General features: G+C 43.5%; 3 protein-coding genes across 3 annotated transcripts; 1 reads left to right on the forward strand and 2 right to left on the reverse strand.

Moving 5' to 3' along the window:
- Positions 1-646: 646 nt before the first annotated feature.
- On the forward strand, positions 647-5,620 carry O0I10_008357 (uncharacterized protein; the record flags this gene model as incomplete). The annotated part of the gene is made up of 7 exons (XM_058488360.1): positions 647-2,044; positions 2,101-2,246; positions 2,305-2,380; positions 2,446-3,271; positions 3,334-4,165; positions 4,221-4,303; positions 4,368-5,620. The coding sequence occupies 7 exons, from the start codon at positions 647-649 to the stop codon at positions 5,618-5,620; spliced, it is 4,614 nt and encodes a 1,537-aa protein (XP_058340830.1).
- Positions 5,621-6,711: 1,091 nt separating this feature from the next.
- On the reverse strand, positions 6,712-8,517 carry O0I10_008358 (uncharacterized protein; the record flags this gene model as incomplete). The annotated part of the gene is made up of 5 exons (XM_058488361.1): positions 6,712-7,132; positions 7,196-7,717; positions 7,787-7,906; positions 7,972-8,205; positions 8,282-8,517. The coding sequence occupies 5 exons, from the start codon at positions 8,515-8,517 to the stop codon at positions 6,712-6,714; spliced, it is 1,533 nt and encodes a 510-aa protein (XP_058340831.1).
- A 576-nt stretch (positions 8,518-9,093) lies between these two features.
- Positions 9,094-11,698, reverse strand: O0I10_008359 (uncharacterized protein; the record flags this gene model as incomplete). The annotated part of the gene is made up of 8 exons (XM_058488362.1): positions 9,094-9,497; positions 9,557-10,162; positions 10,229-10,292; positions 10,349-10,653; positions 10,721-10,948; positions 11,009-11,040; positions 11,105-11,524; positions 11,592-11,698. 8 exons carry the CDS (start codon positions 11,696-11,698, stop codon positions 9,094-9,096), a joined length of 2,166 nt encoding a protein of 721 aa, XP_058340832.1.
- Between the last annotated feature and the right edge of the window lie 4,115 nt (positions 11,699-15,813).

Here is a 15,813-nt window from a genome sequence, read left to right on the forward strand (position 1 = left end):
AATGCAAGGTTCAAGTATTACAATAAATGTAGTTGTGTGCTACGTGAGCCCACCAGGGTTTTGAAATGTGTGTTACAACAGGCTTGGCAGCCACAGCGGCTGAATGAAGGACATCCAATAGAGCATGAGCTCATGACAGATACCCGGAAACGGTAGAAGTTCAAACACGGTGGATGGTTGGCATAGCGTTCTTTTCGGGGCCTTGGCACCGGGGAATCAAAAACACGTGGTGCCTGGATAGATGAGGCAACACCGCCTGGTGTATTAAAGAGTAGTAGTCAAATGTGGTGAATGAATCAATGATAATATAATTTCTTCAGGAACAAAGTCATATTAAGAGAAAGAGAAAGGAAGAGGGAAAAAAAAGAGAAAGAAAGAAAGAGAATAAGGGTAACTTGGATACGGGTTAAACGGCATTATTTTATAAACATTTGTACAGGAGCAACAAGATCATCCATGCTCGTAATTACTACCATCCCCTTTTCAGGTCAAGAACAAGCACCTACTTTTTTTTGGCACCAAAGGTTGCTTTACATTTACTCACTCTCCGCTTTATATCTTGCTCCTTTGTCTCTCTCTCTCTCTCTCCACTCTCACTCTTTCTTCTTTCTCTCTCTCCCCCGTCCCTTCTTTTTTCATATATACCATGACCAATAACACCAGTCCCTGGACAAGGCTGGTGCAACTATTACGCACTGACACACTAGAGCAAGCAGCAGCCAAAGAGAAAAAGAGTCCTTTTCCTACAGCTTCCACCGAGAGTCGTACTATCTATGTTAATACCGAGATACCCGCCGACGCGCTCGATGACTACAATCAACCCACAACCACATTCATATCCAACAAGATCAGAACAGCGAAATACACGTGGTACACCTTCTTGCCAAAGAATCTCTTTGAGCAATTTCGAGGCATCGCCAACTTGTACTTTTTATTTCTCGTCATTCTACAAATGTTCCCACTCTTCAGCACCTCAGCCTCGCCTATTCTTGTGATTCTACCACTTGCAGCGATTCTCATCATTACGGGAGTGAAGGACGCCTTTGAAGACAACAAACGACACAAGACAGACCAGAGTGTGAATAAGGCAACGACGTACACGTTGAAGGATTGGAAGAATGTCAATATACCAGTATACAAGGTCTCCTTGTGGCGACGATGGCTCAACACTTGTGCCAAATTTATCAAAGGTCTATTCCGATCGACAAAGCAGCAGCCGCATGAGGAAGGGGAAGATATGACACTCAGTCGCGTGTCAACCATGCGCTCCGATTTTATGCCCGCCAGCAACAGTAGCAAGACTATCCGATTGTTTCGGAAACTCAAGAGGAAAAGAAAAGGCCCTTATCGACCAGGCAAGATTCCCCATTCGGTGCTAAGGAAATCAGGTCAACCCAAGCCCAACAAGCCATTACAACGCTCATCCACCCTTGTACGGCAACCTGTTGATCGTCGGTGGCAAAGGACACGTTGGCAGGATTTGAATGTGGGGGATTTCGTCTATCTACAAAACAATGACAACATTCCTGCTGATATCGCCATTTTATCCTCCTCCGAACCTGATGGATTGTGTTATGTGGAAACGCAAAATTTGGATGGTGAAACGAATCTCAAGATCATGCGTGCTATCCAGGCAACAAGTGAAATTAACACCGTGGATGATTGCAAACGTTCAAAGTTTTATATCGAAGCTGAACCACCTCATGCCAACTTGTATTCTTTCAATGGTGTCATCAAATGGAAAGTGGAAATGGATCATCAGGAGGAGGGCGAGGATGAAGAAATCAAGGGAGAAGGACTTTCACCACCACCACCAGCACTTGAAGAAGAAGATGAGGATGATGAGGATGATGAGGATGAGGTATCCCATGAAAAGACAGAAGCCATCACCAGCAGCAGTGTGCTCTTGCGAGGTTGCGTTTTGAGGAATACGGGTTGGGTGATTGGAATGGTCCTTTTCACCGGCAACGAGACCAAGATCATGCTCAACTCGGGAAAGACACCAAGCAAACGAAGCAAAATCGAAAAGGCGACGAATCCTCATGTAAGTAAAAGGAAAAGGAAAAGGGTCTACATGTATATCCTAACTCGTGGATGTAGGTCATTGCCAACTTTGTGTTACTATTCATTCTCTGCGTCATTTGCTCTGTGGCTGCGAGTGTCATGTATTCGAGTCATACATCCGCCGATTACTTCGAGACAAAGGATGCTGAAAGTGCTACCATGGAAGGTTTCATCATGTTCTGGTAAGTATATACCTTGGGCTATGGGTATCCTTCGTATGCTTACATGTGTGTTTTAAAGGACCACGCTTGTCATTTACCAAAACATCATCCCGATTTCCTTGTATATATCTGTTCAAATTGTAAAAACCGCTGCAGTAAGTTGATGGATTTTGAGGGACATGAAGCTATGTAGTAGACGACTCATTGACGCGTGAATTAGGCTTATTTTATCCATACTGATCTTGACATGTACAATGAGCGGCTGGATCAACCATGCATTCCAAAAACATGGAACATCTCGGATGACCTTGGACAAATCGAATACATTTTTTCAGACAAGACGGGGACGTTGACGCAAAACATTATGGAGTTTCGTCGATGCACAGTGAATGGGGTGATCTATGGATTGGGAGAGACCGAAGCTTCGATTGGTGCAAAGAAACGAGATAACCCCAATATGGTGGATACGACATTGGCGGATGCTATGGAATTGGAGAAATCACGACAAGAGATGTTGCAGAAACAAGCCCAATTGTTCGATCACAAGTACATCAATCCAAAATCCAGCTTTGTGGATCCCAAAGTATACGACCACCTTGGTGCCAACAATACTCAATCGCAGAGCTTGATTCACTTTTTCTCCGCATTGGCCCTTTGTCACACCGTCATTACCGAATTACCGGATCCTGATAACCCATACGACATTGTATACAAGGCACAATCACCCGATGAAGCTGCTCTTGTGGCAACAGCGCGAGATGTTGGATTTACTTTTGTTGCTCGAGAATCTGATACAGTCATCATGGATGCATTGGGAGAATTACGCCATTTTACATTGCTCAATGTTCTGGAGTTTAATTCGACACGCAAACGGATGAGTGTTATTATGCGATCTTCGGATGGCGGTATTGTCTTGCTATGCAAGGGAGCAGATTCAGTGATCTATGAACGGCTTTCCAAAGACCTTGGTGATGACGAGGAAGGAAGAGAGCAAAAACGTGTACGACAAGAGACATCAGCCCATTTGGGTATCTTTGCAAATGAAGGTACGTGTTTTTTATCCTTAACATCGAGAATGTACATTGAATGGGTGGTTATTTTTCTTTAGGTTTACGAACCTTGTGTATCGCAAGTCGCATGTTACAAGAAGACGAGTATCAGCAATGGGCTGCACGTTATAAGCAAGCCGCTAGCAGTATCAGAAATCGTGATGAAGAGATTGAAAAGGTGTGCGAGGAGATTGAACAGTCGTTGACCCTTATTGGCGGCACAGCTATTGAAGACAAGCTTCAAGAAGGTGTTCCCGATACGATCGGTGTATTGGCACAAGCGGGTATCAAGATTTGGGTGCTTACGGGAGACAAGATTGAGACAGCCATCAATATCGGATTTGCATGCAATTTATTGAGCAAGGATATGCTGCTGATCAGTATCAATGCACACGATGAACATGAGACACTGGAACAACTTCAGCGCTCACAACTCGAAGTGCAAGAAAAATCGTCTTATCAGAAATGCGCACTTGTCATTGATGGTGAATCGCTAAAGTATGCCTTGGAACCACCTTGCAAACAAGAGTTATTGGCGCTTGGCACACAATGCATGGCTGTGATTTGTTGTCGTGTGAGTCCTATGCAAAAGGCCAAGGTGGTGAATCTTGTCAAGAAAGGTCTCAAAGTAATGACGTTGTCGATTGGTGATGGTGCCAATGATGTCTCCATGATCCAGGAAGCCAATGTGGGTGTTGGTATCTCAGGCGAAGAAGGTCGGCAAGCTGTGATGGCATCCGATTATGCCATTGCCCAATTTCGTTATCTCAGCAAGTTGTTGTTGGTGCACGGACGTTGGTCTTATCTACGCACATCCGAAATGATCCTCACCTTCTTTTACAAAAACATCATGTGGACGCTCGTCTTGTTTTGGTATCAGCTATTCTGCGGGTAAGTTTCTTATGAATGATCACTGAGCGTTTTTGTAACATTGGACATGAAACAGATTTTCGGGCACCATGATGTTTGATTATTCTTATATTACTCTTTATAATTTGGTATTTACATCCTTGCCATGTATCTTTGCCGGTAAGCAACGCATAGGCAGACTACTGGAGAGAGGAAAAAAAGTACTCACAGACCATTTATTTAGGCGTTTTGGATCAAGATCTCGTATCAAAGTACTCCTTCAAGTATCCACAGCTTTATTTGATGGGTATCCGCGATGACAAGTTTCACGTTTCCCGGTTCTATTTGACCGTAGTCGATGCCATTTATCAATCAGCGGTCTGCTTTGGTGTTCCCTACATGCTTTTCATTGATGGAAAAATGAGCAGCAATGGCTATGACACTGAAGGTGTATACGAGCTCGGAACGTTTATCGCTGGTATTGCTGTGGTGGTTGCCAATGCCCTTGTTGGATTCACTATCTACAGCTGGACATGGGTGATGGTAGCGGTTATTACTCTTTCGTCAGCCACCTTTTTCATATGGACGGCCATCTACGCCAAGGTACAAACATTTACATTCTATGGCGAAGACATTTTATTCCGTGAAGGCGGCTTTTGGTTATGTTTGGCGGTGACTTTTGTGATCTGCATGTTGCCACGCTATGCTACAAAGTATTGTCTCCACATGGACAAGCCTTTTGATAATGATATCATCCGCGAGATGGTCTTGTGCAAGACTTCTTCCTCCAAAAACCGTTTCAGCCGTCGTCGACGCACCTCCAAAAAGCAGCTTGAAGAAGAAATCCCTATCACCTTGGAACGCACCCAAAGCGAAGCATCCACAGCATTCCGAAACGATGACTTGTACGATGATGAAAATGCTTATGCGTTGACTGATGCAGCACCTCTCACACGCACTGATACGAATGCTTCACAACGAACCGAGATTATGAACATGCGCTCTGGCACTCGTACCTCTTTTATGGGTTTTGCATTTTCGTCCGATGATAAACGTCCCTTTGATAAATTTCGACAATCGGTGTACCGACATGCAAGTTTATCAACCAATCCAGCCTTGTTGCGTCGTTCAAGACTTTCCAATGCCACACTTTCTACAACAGCTGAAGAGCAGGGTGGTGCCCATGGTGATTGGATGCCAATGGAAGGATTCGATCTTCGACGTTATGATACAGCACCTGTGACAGGCAAGGATCACAAAAAGTCATCCGGGTTGAAATGGAAAATGATGAATGCTATGAAGCAAAGAATATCACCCAAACCACCATCCGGTAATACACCCTTGTGGCAACATCGACGAAGCGATTCATTACACTTGCCAGAATCTTCCTCCAGCACCACCACCACTGCGACAACAAATGCTGAGTTGGTTGATATTCAGGATGATCATCCTCCCTCACAACAACAACAACAACAGCCACCACCGTCCTCATCATAGAATACTTTCATCTTTTTCCTCACACGCACATATTAGAGCATTACATTCCCTCAACCTTGCATCCACTTGTACTATAGTCTGCTTTTCTAGTGTAACGTTCTCGATAAAGCCCTTTTGTTACACACTTCATTTCACTCTTGATTGCAGAAACATGTACCAATATCGAAGTTTAACATACAATGAGACTAAATTTGCTAAATCTTGCTCTCTTGTCATTGGGATTTAGAAGAAAGTAATGTTTTTTTTTTTCGTGAACGACCAATGAAAAACTTGACCACACACGTTCCAACGATCCCATTGTATTGCAACATCTACGCTACATAAGCAAAAAAGGAACGCCAACCATGAATGCTCTGTAGATGGCTTGAGTCTTTGTATTTTGGAAGGTACAATGAGCTCTTGTTCCTGGTACCGATTTGCATAATGCCGCTCCACCGGTTACACATACACAAATGTCACACACAAGCGTCATTGATAAGCATCAATGGTGGTTGAAAGGTATACATAATGACCACAATGAATACCTTGGGTTCATTCATCATGCATTGACCACATCCCACAAGCCTATATATAATAGACAAAGAAATTGTGGTATCATCACCATTCTACTACTACTCGCTTTGTTCCAAATGTGCTGGGTCTGCTGTCCTCGACGTTATCCAACCAACTTGACTGATAGGGACGTCGTCTACACTGGTGGTTTTCTCGTATTCGCGATTATCCTTGGCGCTGCCATCTTGCCCTTTGTTGTCATGGGTCGAACGACAATCCTTGGTCACCAACCTGCATTCGCATAAACACGCGTTGGCGATGAAACCGTTTACATACATCTCCAAGCAAACAATCAGTCGTTGAAATAAGAATAAATGCTGTTTTTGACTAGGGTGATCATTTTATTATGGAATAAGCTGCTCCACAGCTGGGTTACCAAAGCGGTGATTTGGTGAAAAGATCTAGAGTCAACATCATCGTGTATATACATTGTGTAGGTGTGTAGGTGTGTGAGGATAAAGACGAGATATACAGATAAAGGGATTATTTGTAAGATAGGAGAGGGAGGATTGTGAAAGAGGGAGGGAGAGAGAGAAAAATTAACGCTTCTCAACAGAAACCTTCATGCCATCCTTCATGGGAAGAGTCAATGAGATTTGATAAGTGATATCTTGACCGGGCAAAAGGCTGAACTTGTAACGCTTGAGAAGGAAGACGATAGCAACAAGAGCTTCAAGAGTAGCGAGATGTTGACCGAGACAAGTACGAGGACCAGCATGGAAAGCAGGCCATTGACCTTGAGACTCACGTCGTAAATCGCCTTCAGGGGTAATCCAGCGCTCAGGTCGGAATTGTTTGGCATCGGCACCCCAAACCTTTTCATTGCGTCCTTGTGACCAAGGAGACCAGAGAATGTAGTCACCCTTACGAATATGCGTACCATCGGGCCAAACATCATCGTTCAAGGCGTACTTTTGGTTGAGAGGGACGGATGGGTATTGACGTAACACTTCATAAAACCTATAGATGTAATGATGATGAGTATCCATGTTGTCAGGTCATGTGAATCTCGCTACTACTTACACAGCATGAGCGTATTTCATGTTCTTGATGGCTTCAAACAAGGCGGTAGAATCGTGCATCACATCATCAGTAATATGGGTATTGATCTCATCCAAGAGCTTGGCTTCGACACGAGGATGGCACATGAGCATGTAAAAGGTCCAAGACAAGGCTTGTGCAGTAGTATCACGACCAGCAATCACAAAGTTGAGCACAATGTCACGCAATTCATTGTTGTTGAGGGGTTCGCCGTTCGCATTACGTGCTTGCATGAATCGAGATAAAAGATCCTTCTTGACTTCACCGGCAGCCATCTCCTCACGTCGTTTCTCGGTGACTTCACGTGCAAAGCTGTCGACCACGTGCAAGTGATCCTTCATACCATCGCGCCATGGAGCAAGCATCTTTTGAATGCGTTCAGTAATGGGCCAAATGGGATTGACGAAGCGTTGGAATGTGTTCTTTTGTGCCTCATCGAAAGCGGCAGCGAAGGGAACTTTGCCTTTGGAACCAAGAGCATTGAGTTGAACACCAAAGCCAAGCCTACAACAAGGGGTTGTCAGTGAATTTGTATATACGCGTGCACACACATACAAACACCCACACACTTACAAGATGAAAGAATCCAATGTAAACTTGAACATGATATCATGGAAGTCGACCGACTCGTGGTTTTCAGCAGCCTTATCCCAAATAGTTTCACTCATGTAATCAATCTCTTGAACAAAGACACTAATAATAATGATACAATGAGCCTTTTTCTTGTTACATGTGTGTGAATGAATGAGTTGACTTACTCTGTGAATTGATCACGGAAGTTCTTGACATTGAAGATCAAAGAAGCCGTCTTGCGTTGATATTTCCAATCTTCACCATTAGCATTAAAGATACCGTTACCAAAAAGATCGTTCATGGCACCATGGAATTCAGGTCCCTTGATGTAGTTTTCAAAGTTGGTCTTCAGGAGATGTTCCACATTACGTGGATCGACGGTAGCGATATGGCGTGGAATTCCGAGTGCCGACATGGTCCTACATACGCGTAGATGGATCAGCCATGATGATGTCGTACAAACTCTGTGTGTTGGATGTGTGTGTGTGTGCTTACAAGGTCTGTTCATCCAATGACGTGAATCCTTCCAATAAAAATTCGTGTAGCTTATCCTTCCATTGAAGTAGAATGGGAAGGTTGCCAACCAAAGGCCAGCCAGGTTGTGTCACAACATCTTTACGAACTTCGTCGAATACAGCACGATCGTGATAAATGGCAGCAAGCGCAGTGACACCAGCCACTGCGGCACCACCAATGTAAGCCAAAGGATTGCTTTGTTGCGAGATAGACATTGTAGTATAGAGAGAGAGAGAGAAATGTATACAAGGAAAAAAATACAAGGAAAAAAGAGGTTTAATTTATATAGATCGGTGATCGGGTATCACAGATCCAAGCAACGTGGTATGAGTGGGGGTATTCCACCCCACCACACCAAGAAAAGCTTGGGCGACACACTATGCTTTCGTATCACATGCTGGGCAAAATCCATCGTCATCCCGCTACTCTCCCCACACAATCGCCTGAAAGTGAGAATTGAAACACACTGTGACTTTTTTCCTTATAAGGATGCATTTGACAGCAGTAAGTGAAAACAGGATATAAATGGGCAAGATGCAAGGTTTTTCTCAAAAGGGAAGAGAGAGAAAGAGAGAGAGAGAGAGTAGGGCATACATACAAATATCAAATGTGTGGCATGCATGGGCTGCTATTATGCTGCTGCTGCTGTTGTTGGTATGGCATTAAACAAAAAAGAAGAGAGGATAAATGTTTTGTGTAAAGAGTAGAAAACAAAGGATGCATAAAAGTAGCATAATAGATGTGTAAGGCTGCTATGTCAAAATATGGTAATCGGCGGCTTTTTTCATGTGCTAGTGTTCCAAAACAAGTCGGACCATGCCATCTGCCTTAATTTCCCATGATACGGTAACCATGGCATTGTCCAATAAATGCTGTGCCACGACTGAATCATCCACCAGAATCAAGACATCGTTATTGTTGCTGTTATTGGCTCGTTTGGTGTGATGGGTGGATGGTTGTTGTGATGTTGGGACAATGGCAGCAGCAGCAGCAGCAGTGGTTGTTGTTGGTGGTGTTGGTGTATCATCCTTACGCCGCCAAATAACGTCCGCCACTTGATTTGGATGGAGTGAGAGGAGCGTGCATAATTTGTGTTTGAGATCATCGACAGTGGGTTTCTCAAGTTGAAGGCGTTTGGGTTCAGCATTGGGTATACGTTGCTGGGTTGCAGCTACTTGAATATACAAACAAAGGGCTAAATTCAAACGCGTCAGCCACAAGGACAACATACAAAAAGTTAATCATCTTTCTTACCTTCTACATTACGTCTTTTGTTGTTGTTGTTGTTGTTACTAGTGGTAGTGTCATCTTGTGGAAGAGGGCGTTTGGTGCTTGGTGCTGTTGCTGTGATACCTGAAGGGGTTACCGGAGAAGGTGTGCTCATAAAGCTGAGTGCCGGGGTTACCATAAATGGCCGTGTCATAAGATCGTCATTGTGGTTGGTGTTGCTGGATGGTAGTGTTACACTGCCGTTGCTATTGATTGATCCAGGCGTGGTTGTGCTGTAGTCAGGTGTTTTGGCTGTAAAGTATCCATCATCGGTTTCACTCCAACGCTTCCCACCCATATCTATCAATGCATTGACAGGTCCTGTGGCTGTGGCTGTCAAGGGCGTATCTGCTGCTGCCGTCACTGGAGACGAAGACTGGAACCACGTGTCCAAATGGTAATGGTACGAAGGCAGGATCGATGGCGCTGTAATGGTGCGTGCATGCTTGCTGTTGAAGTGGAAATCAAACGATGTCGGTGGGTGGTGTTCAAGCACAGGCGATGTGGGTGTTTCGGTAAAGACACTGTATGGCATGGGTTGGTTGTACATGAGCCACATTGGGTGTCGACCTAGATCGTCTCCTGCCGTTTCTATATACCATGTAAGTGTATGTGAGTGGATAGCAGCTTATAGTGGGCCGTGTTGCTTTAACCTACCTCGCATCTTTTCAAATTGCTTGCCGGCTTGCTTAATGTCATCCTTGTTCTTTCGCTCAGCACCCTAATAGTAGTTAGTTTAATAACATGTTGTTCTATAATAAAACGATCGCTTATTACCTTATCTCGAAAGAGCTTGATTTTACAAAAAGACGATTCATTGTATTCCCATGACGATGGTTGTTGTTGTTGTTGTTGTTGTTGTTCGAGGGAAGCGGGAGATGAGGCGGATGATGATGGTAATGCACGGCTCTCCATTTGTGCACGAAGAGGAATCCCCTTAACACCTTTGATACGAGAAAAGTCGGTGGACAAACAATTGAATCGAACATGGATACGAGCACCACAAGCACCATTCCACTCAAAGCTGATACGATCAAATCCTGGGTACTGAATATTGCTGATCCCTGTGGATTGCGCATTGTCTGTGTTATAAAAAGAGAAAGAATGAGCACATAATGAACCTTGCAAATCATGTGATCTCTATTTTACCGATATCAATGGCACGTGCAGCTTGGGGCGTCTTTTGTTGACTGAGCCAAAACTTCCAATAATTATTGGCCACTCGACGATGGGATGGATCATGAAAAGTGATGGCCACGGTGCTGGTGATGGGACCATCATGCTTATGCCTATCATTGAGCTGGATCGCATACGATTGACCTCGGTTCATGTAGGTGATGCTTGTTTCTTCGCTCTTTTGCGTAATGGCTGTGGCAGCTGTAGAGAGGGTTAATATCACAATGACTACCTTTAGACCTGTCAATTTTACTACTTTACCTTGGAGTACCACGTGGAATCTTAAATGCTTGCTAAACACACAATGAGTATGATGATGATCTACAAGACACACACGCACACACTCTCCTAATTTACCTTTGTGTAGCAATTTCATCAGCAAATGGTATCGATGGCATATGGGTGGGTTGTGGTTGTGGAGCAAGTACGGAAGAATGAGCAGTGTCAAAAGCAAAAGGAGATGATACCGATTGAGAAGAACAAGTGCTTGCTGCTGCTGCTGTGGCAGCTGAACAACGCATCGTAGGGTTGTTGTTGTTGTTGTAAATGGGTTGAAGCGTAGGTGATAAGAAACGATCCGTACTGCTGGCAGCAGTATGTGGATAAGTGGACGAAGCTGCTCTTTGATGTTGGTGAGATCGTGAAAAATCATTCATCAGGATAGTGGGATCAAATGGTGTTGTTGTTGTTGGTGGTGGTGGAGTAAAGTAATAATCAGGTGAAATGTTGGTAAGAGGTTGTTGGGAATAAGGCTGGATCATAAGGGCAGCGTCGTTTCTAATTGGCATCGACAATGAATACGATTCTTTACGGATGATCAAAATATGCGTTAAAAACCACTTACTCGTTGATGGTTGTGCGTTGTAAAGCAGATGTAGGTGGCGAGGTGGAAGGGTGGGTGTTGGTACTATTGCGGGATACTTGTTGCTGTTGTTGGTGTGCAAGGATCATATTTTTACTACAACCGTGACCGATGTGTGAATACAGTTTGATCGTGCACATAAAGGGTGCTTGATTAAATACCTTTCGAGAGGAGTAAGAGAAAGAGAGAACCAGCTTTCTTGTGTGTGTGTGTGTGGATTACAATGGGTAATAAAAGAGAGAGAAAAAAAGAGACAAAATGTAGCTCGGAGGCGGATGGGGTGGGGAAGCGAGGGATGAAAGGATGATCAGCAAAAGGTACAGCTTTATATATGATGCTATAGTAGGGTGTCAAAAGTAATCCTTATGTTGGAAGTTTGACGAACGTAACTGAGGAGATGCAGGGTGATTTGTTCTTGTCGTCGTTGTCAAGTGTGCCTCTTTCTTTTTCTGCAAGCTAAAAAAAGGCTTCTATGGGGCAAGGGGATAGGAATAATGAACGAGAGATACACACACAAGTCAAGGAAGGATCGGAGTCATCCTTTAGAAACCATGGCAACCAATGTGTATTTATACAGTAAGGAGGCGTGTGTCATTGCTACGGAAAGCACAATGCTACTTTGATCACACGGATGAGGAAGTAAAGAAGCAGGTGCGAATACATTTATAGTTAATACGCATCCAATGTGTGTGCACATTTTATGAAGGAGGATCAAGGGGATGTATGTGATGTGACCACTGTCAACAAGGCACTCTCTTTCTCTCGCTCTCTGATCGGATGGGGCGGATCATCCTGATTACATTTCCTTTTCTTTCCGCTTCCAGCGATAGGGCTCTAATCACTCTTAATGTCATTACAATGAACCAAACGCGTTTGAAAGAGCTCTTTCTTTGTACTATGAAATGGGCCATTATCGTCCTCATTCTTTCTTACATCTTTGTCTCCTGTATTGCTTTGAACAATGATGCCATTAAACAGCGAAAGAAAGGGGAATGACACTTGAAGTTTTCAGGGGGGAAGACCTAGAAGAAAGCCAAAGGAAGATACAAAGGGGAAGTTTAATGTGATGAGAGATTGATGCAATGTGTGAGAGAGTTGTACCCATATCAGGGAGGAGAATTTTTTGGCCACTGGAAAAAAAAGGAGGAGAGGGGGAAAAGGGGTAATGTGGGCTCATCAATCATGATCGCCCCGGCATAATGATGCGTTAAAGTCTGGGGTTAACGCGGCGGATCGGGAACCATCACATAAGCGCATTGTTGTCTCTACAACCGGTAAATAGCAATAGAATGGCCAAACCAAATTTTATAGGCAATCCGAGTCTGAATGATTGCTATCATGTGCAGCTGTCAAGGTACGATGTAATTACGTCATGTAAAGTTGACTTTTACCACTAGCAAATAAAGCGTTCATCAGGAGGAACACGGGAGTGATACGAGGAGGAGCAATAAAAAGAGCGTGTTGTATGAAAGAATATCCATGTTGGTGTATAGAGAGAGAGAGATAGAGAAAGGGCATGTCCTATTATCAAAATAAACGTATAACCAAGGGAACGGTAGACAAGGAGGGATAATACAAAGAAATCAACAAGACATCCCATTACATGCCGTCTCCACCAATGCGCTTATAGTGGCGATCAATAACTGGTGGCGTAGACATTTATAGCATTGCATATAAATTGATATCATTTGGAGTGCTCGGCGAACGTATCCGAAGGTCGAGATTGCTAAATATGAGAGTGTGTCTGGCGTTTGACTTGATTGTTGTCGGCAGGAGTGACAAGGAAAATGAACAAATGTATGGAAAATCCGACAATGATGCTGATGTAAAACAGCCTTCGTAGCTCTCTCCCTCGCACAATGTGTTGACACTGTCTCGACTAAAGAGTCTCCCTGCCCTTTTTTGGAATTCTTGTTCTTTGGCCGTCCCATCCTCTTACACATACTCTTTCTCTCTCTCCTCTTCTCTTAGCTCAGCAAGGAGGTATCTTTTCATCGTTGTTGTTGCTGATTTGCTTTGGTACAATGGGATACTTTAATATCCCATGACGTCGTGAGAAAATCCTCGAAGATGATTCCTCCTTTCTAACACTTGCTCCCAGTGAATTCAAGTCGTTATCGAGGTATACCTCTTGCACATGGTATGTCAACAACAAGCGGAGGACCGTTGAGCGCGTACATCAATTTGAATCCCTATGAAGATGAAACATGGTCATTTGGAAGCACAAGCGAACATCTCTCTCTTTAGCTTTCTGCTTACATGGCAATGGGAGTATTCATGTGGATCTGTTTATTGTGCCGACATCCTAAGATTAAGTTGTCACGATGCATGAATCTAATTTTGAGTCAGTCAAATAAATAGGAAAGGGAAATTGTGTGTGGGGCACGACCTGTGTATCTAATAGATGCTTTGTACGTGTCACCCAAAGGACAAGAAACTTTATCATTGCTTCATTTTTTTACAGTGGACCGATAAGGCGCAGCAGCATCATAGTTCTACTTTACCACCTCCCACTACCAAAACGTTTGGGTCCTCATGTCACGACTTGAGTTACACAAACGGTTGCATGATCTCATTAACTTCCAATATTAAGACCGGTTATTAAACTTGCAATAGAAAAAAGGGGGTTACGACCGGCTGTGTGCTTTCATGTCAGGGGATTTTAGTAAAATGATACAGAGAGGACCATGATAATGGGTGTGTGATAATGATGATGATCCTGGATGTGACAGTCATCATGTTTTCTCGCTGGCTTCTTTTTTGTTTGTTGCTCCTGATGATGCATGTCTATGGGAGACGTAGCAGCATATGTTGTGCGGGAAAAATATACGAGCACGGATAATGGCGTTCTGCCACACATGCATTAGGCCGTCAAACGTGCAGCTTATCACATATCACTTACCTTAAATAGAAATTCCCAAAGAATAGGAGATGGGTTCACGCATCGTTGCACAATGGTCATACTTGGCATGGATGGAGGAGATTCGGGTTGCACGGTGATAAAATTGAATCATATCCGAGGATGACTTTGCAGAGTGTAAGTCACTTGTTTGGGTTTCATGTTAGTAGCACATGTCATATTCAGGGATAACATCACCACTTCTAACTGACCACATGATGCATCCAACTTTTTATTTTCGAAAGTCGATTTGGATAACCATATTATGTATTACAGCCGTTGTGGTACTCCATTAAGTAAAATGACAACAACATTGACCACGAACTAAAATATGTATTTGGGTGCTGAGCAAGCTGATAGGAAGCACACATTAGGGAAGGTGGTATCCCGTTTCATAATACTCTCGGGTGGGGGGAGGATCAATGCTGAATGCTCTTCTTTTCTCTCGCTGACGACTACAAACATGGGAAAGAAATTCAATACAATATTGTAAATGGGGGTTTATTGCATATGTGTATGCAAGAAGAGACGCTTTCGCTTTGATACAAAAGGAATGTCAAGTACTTTGGATGAGGGTATTCGATGTCCAAAGTCCTGTCTAATCACGAAAAAAAGGAGGTGAACTGTGTTATGAATACAGCCTTTGTTCAAGATCCAATGAATCGACCAGACTTTTCCTCTTCCTTTCTTTCCTTTATCGTTGCATCTACAAGTGGATAGAACCTGCATTTTCCATACTATAAGGCATCCCATAATACAATCCATCGAGTGCCACGCATGACGAGGTCCAACTTAGAAAGGAGGAAAGATCTATTCCACTATACAAGTTTCGACATAGTTGACCAACACAATCTCGTATTCACTAAAGTATGTAACCCTTTAATGCAATTCGTTCACAAGAAATAGATTGAGAGGTACAATGAATTGCTCTGATGGAGGTGTTACATCGATTTGGGGAAGTCCTATCCTTTGGGTGTGTATGGTGCAAAGATGGATGGGTGGACGTGAGGTGGCACTTGATGCGTTGTAACGAATTATATGCATAGCTTGTCAAAACATGGAGTTCAGTCGTGATGGTTGTGCTTGGTCGACAAGTTGAAGAAAGGATGATGATAGTAGCTGCTATGGCGATAGCCTGCCAGGGTTGATAATTGGATGCATCAATCGTTCAGGATGATAGCATCAAGATGAAGCTGACAATGGATGCATAAGAACAGGGCACTCTTTCCACACCTTGTATGTATCCGAATCCTTCCATTCCATATACCAAAACAATACCCATATCCATATCCATAAGAATCGTAT

This window comes from Lichtheimia ornata, assembly GCF_029851405.1.
Source record: "Lichtheimia ornata isolate CBS 291.66 chromosome Unknown scaffold00044, whole genome shotgun sequence".
In the NCBI taxonomy this organism is placed as follows: domain Eukaryota; kingdom Fungi; phylum Mucoromycota; class Mucoromycetes; order Mucorales; family Lichtheimiaceae; genus Lichtheimia; species Lichtheimia ornata.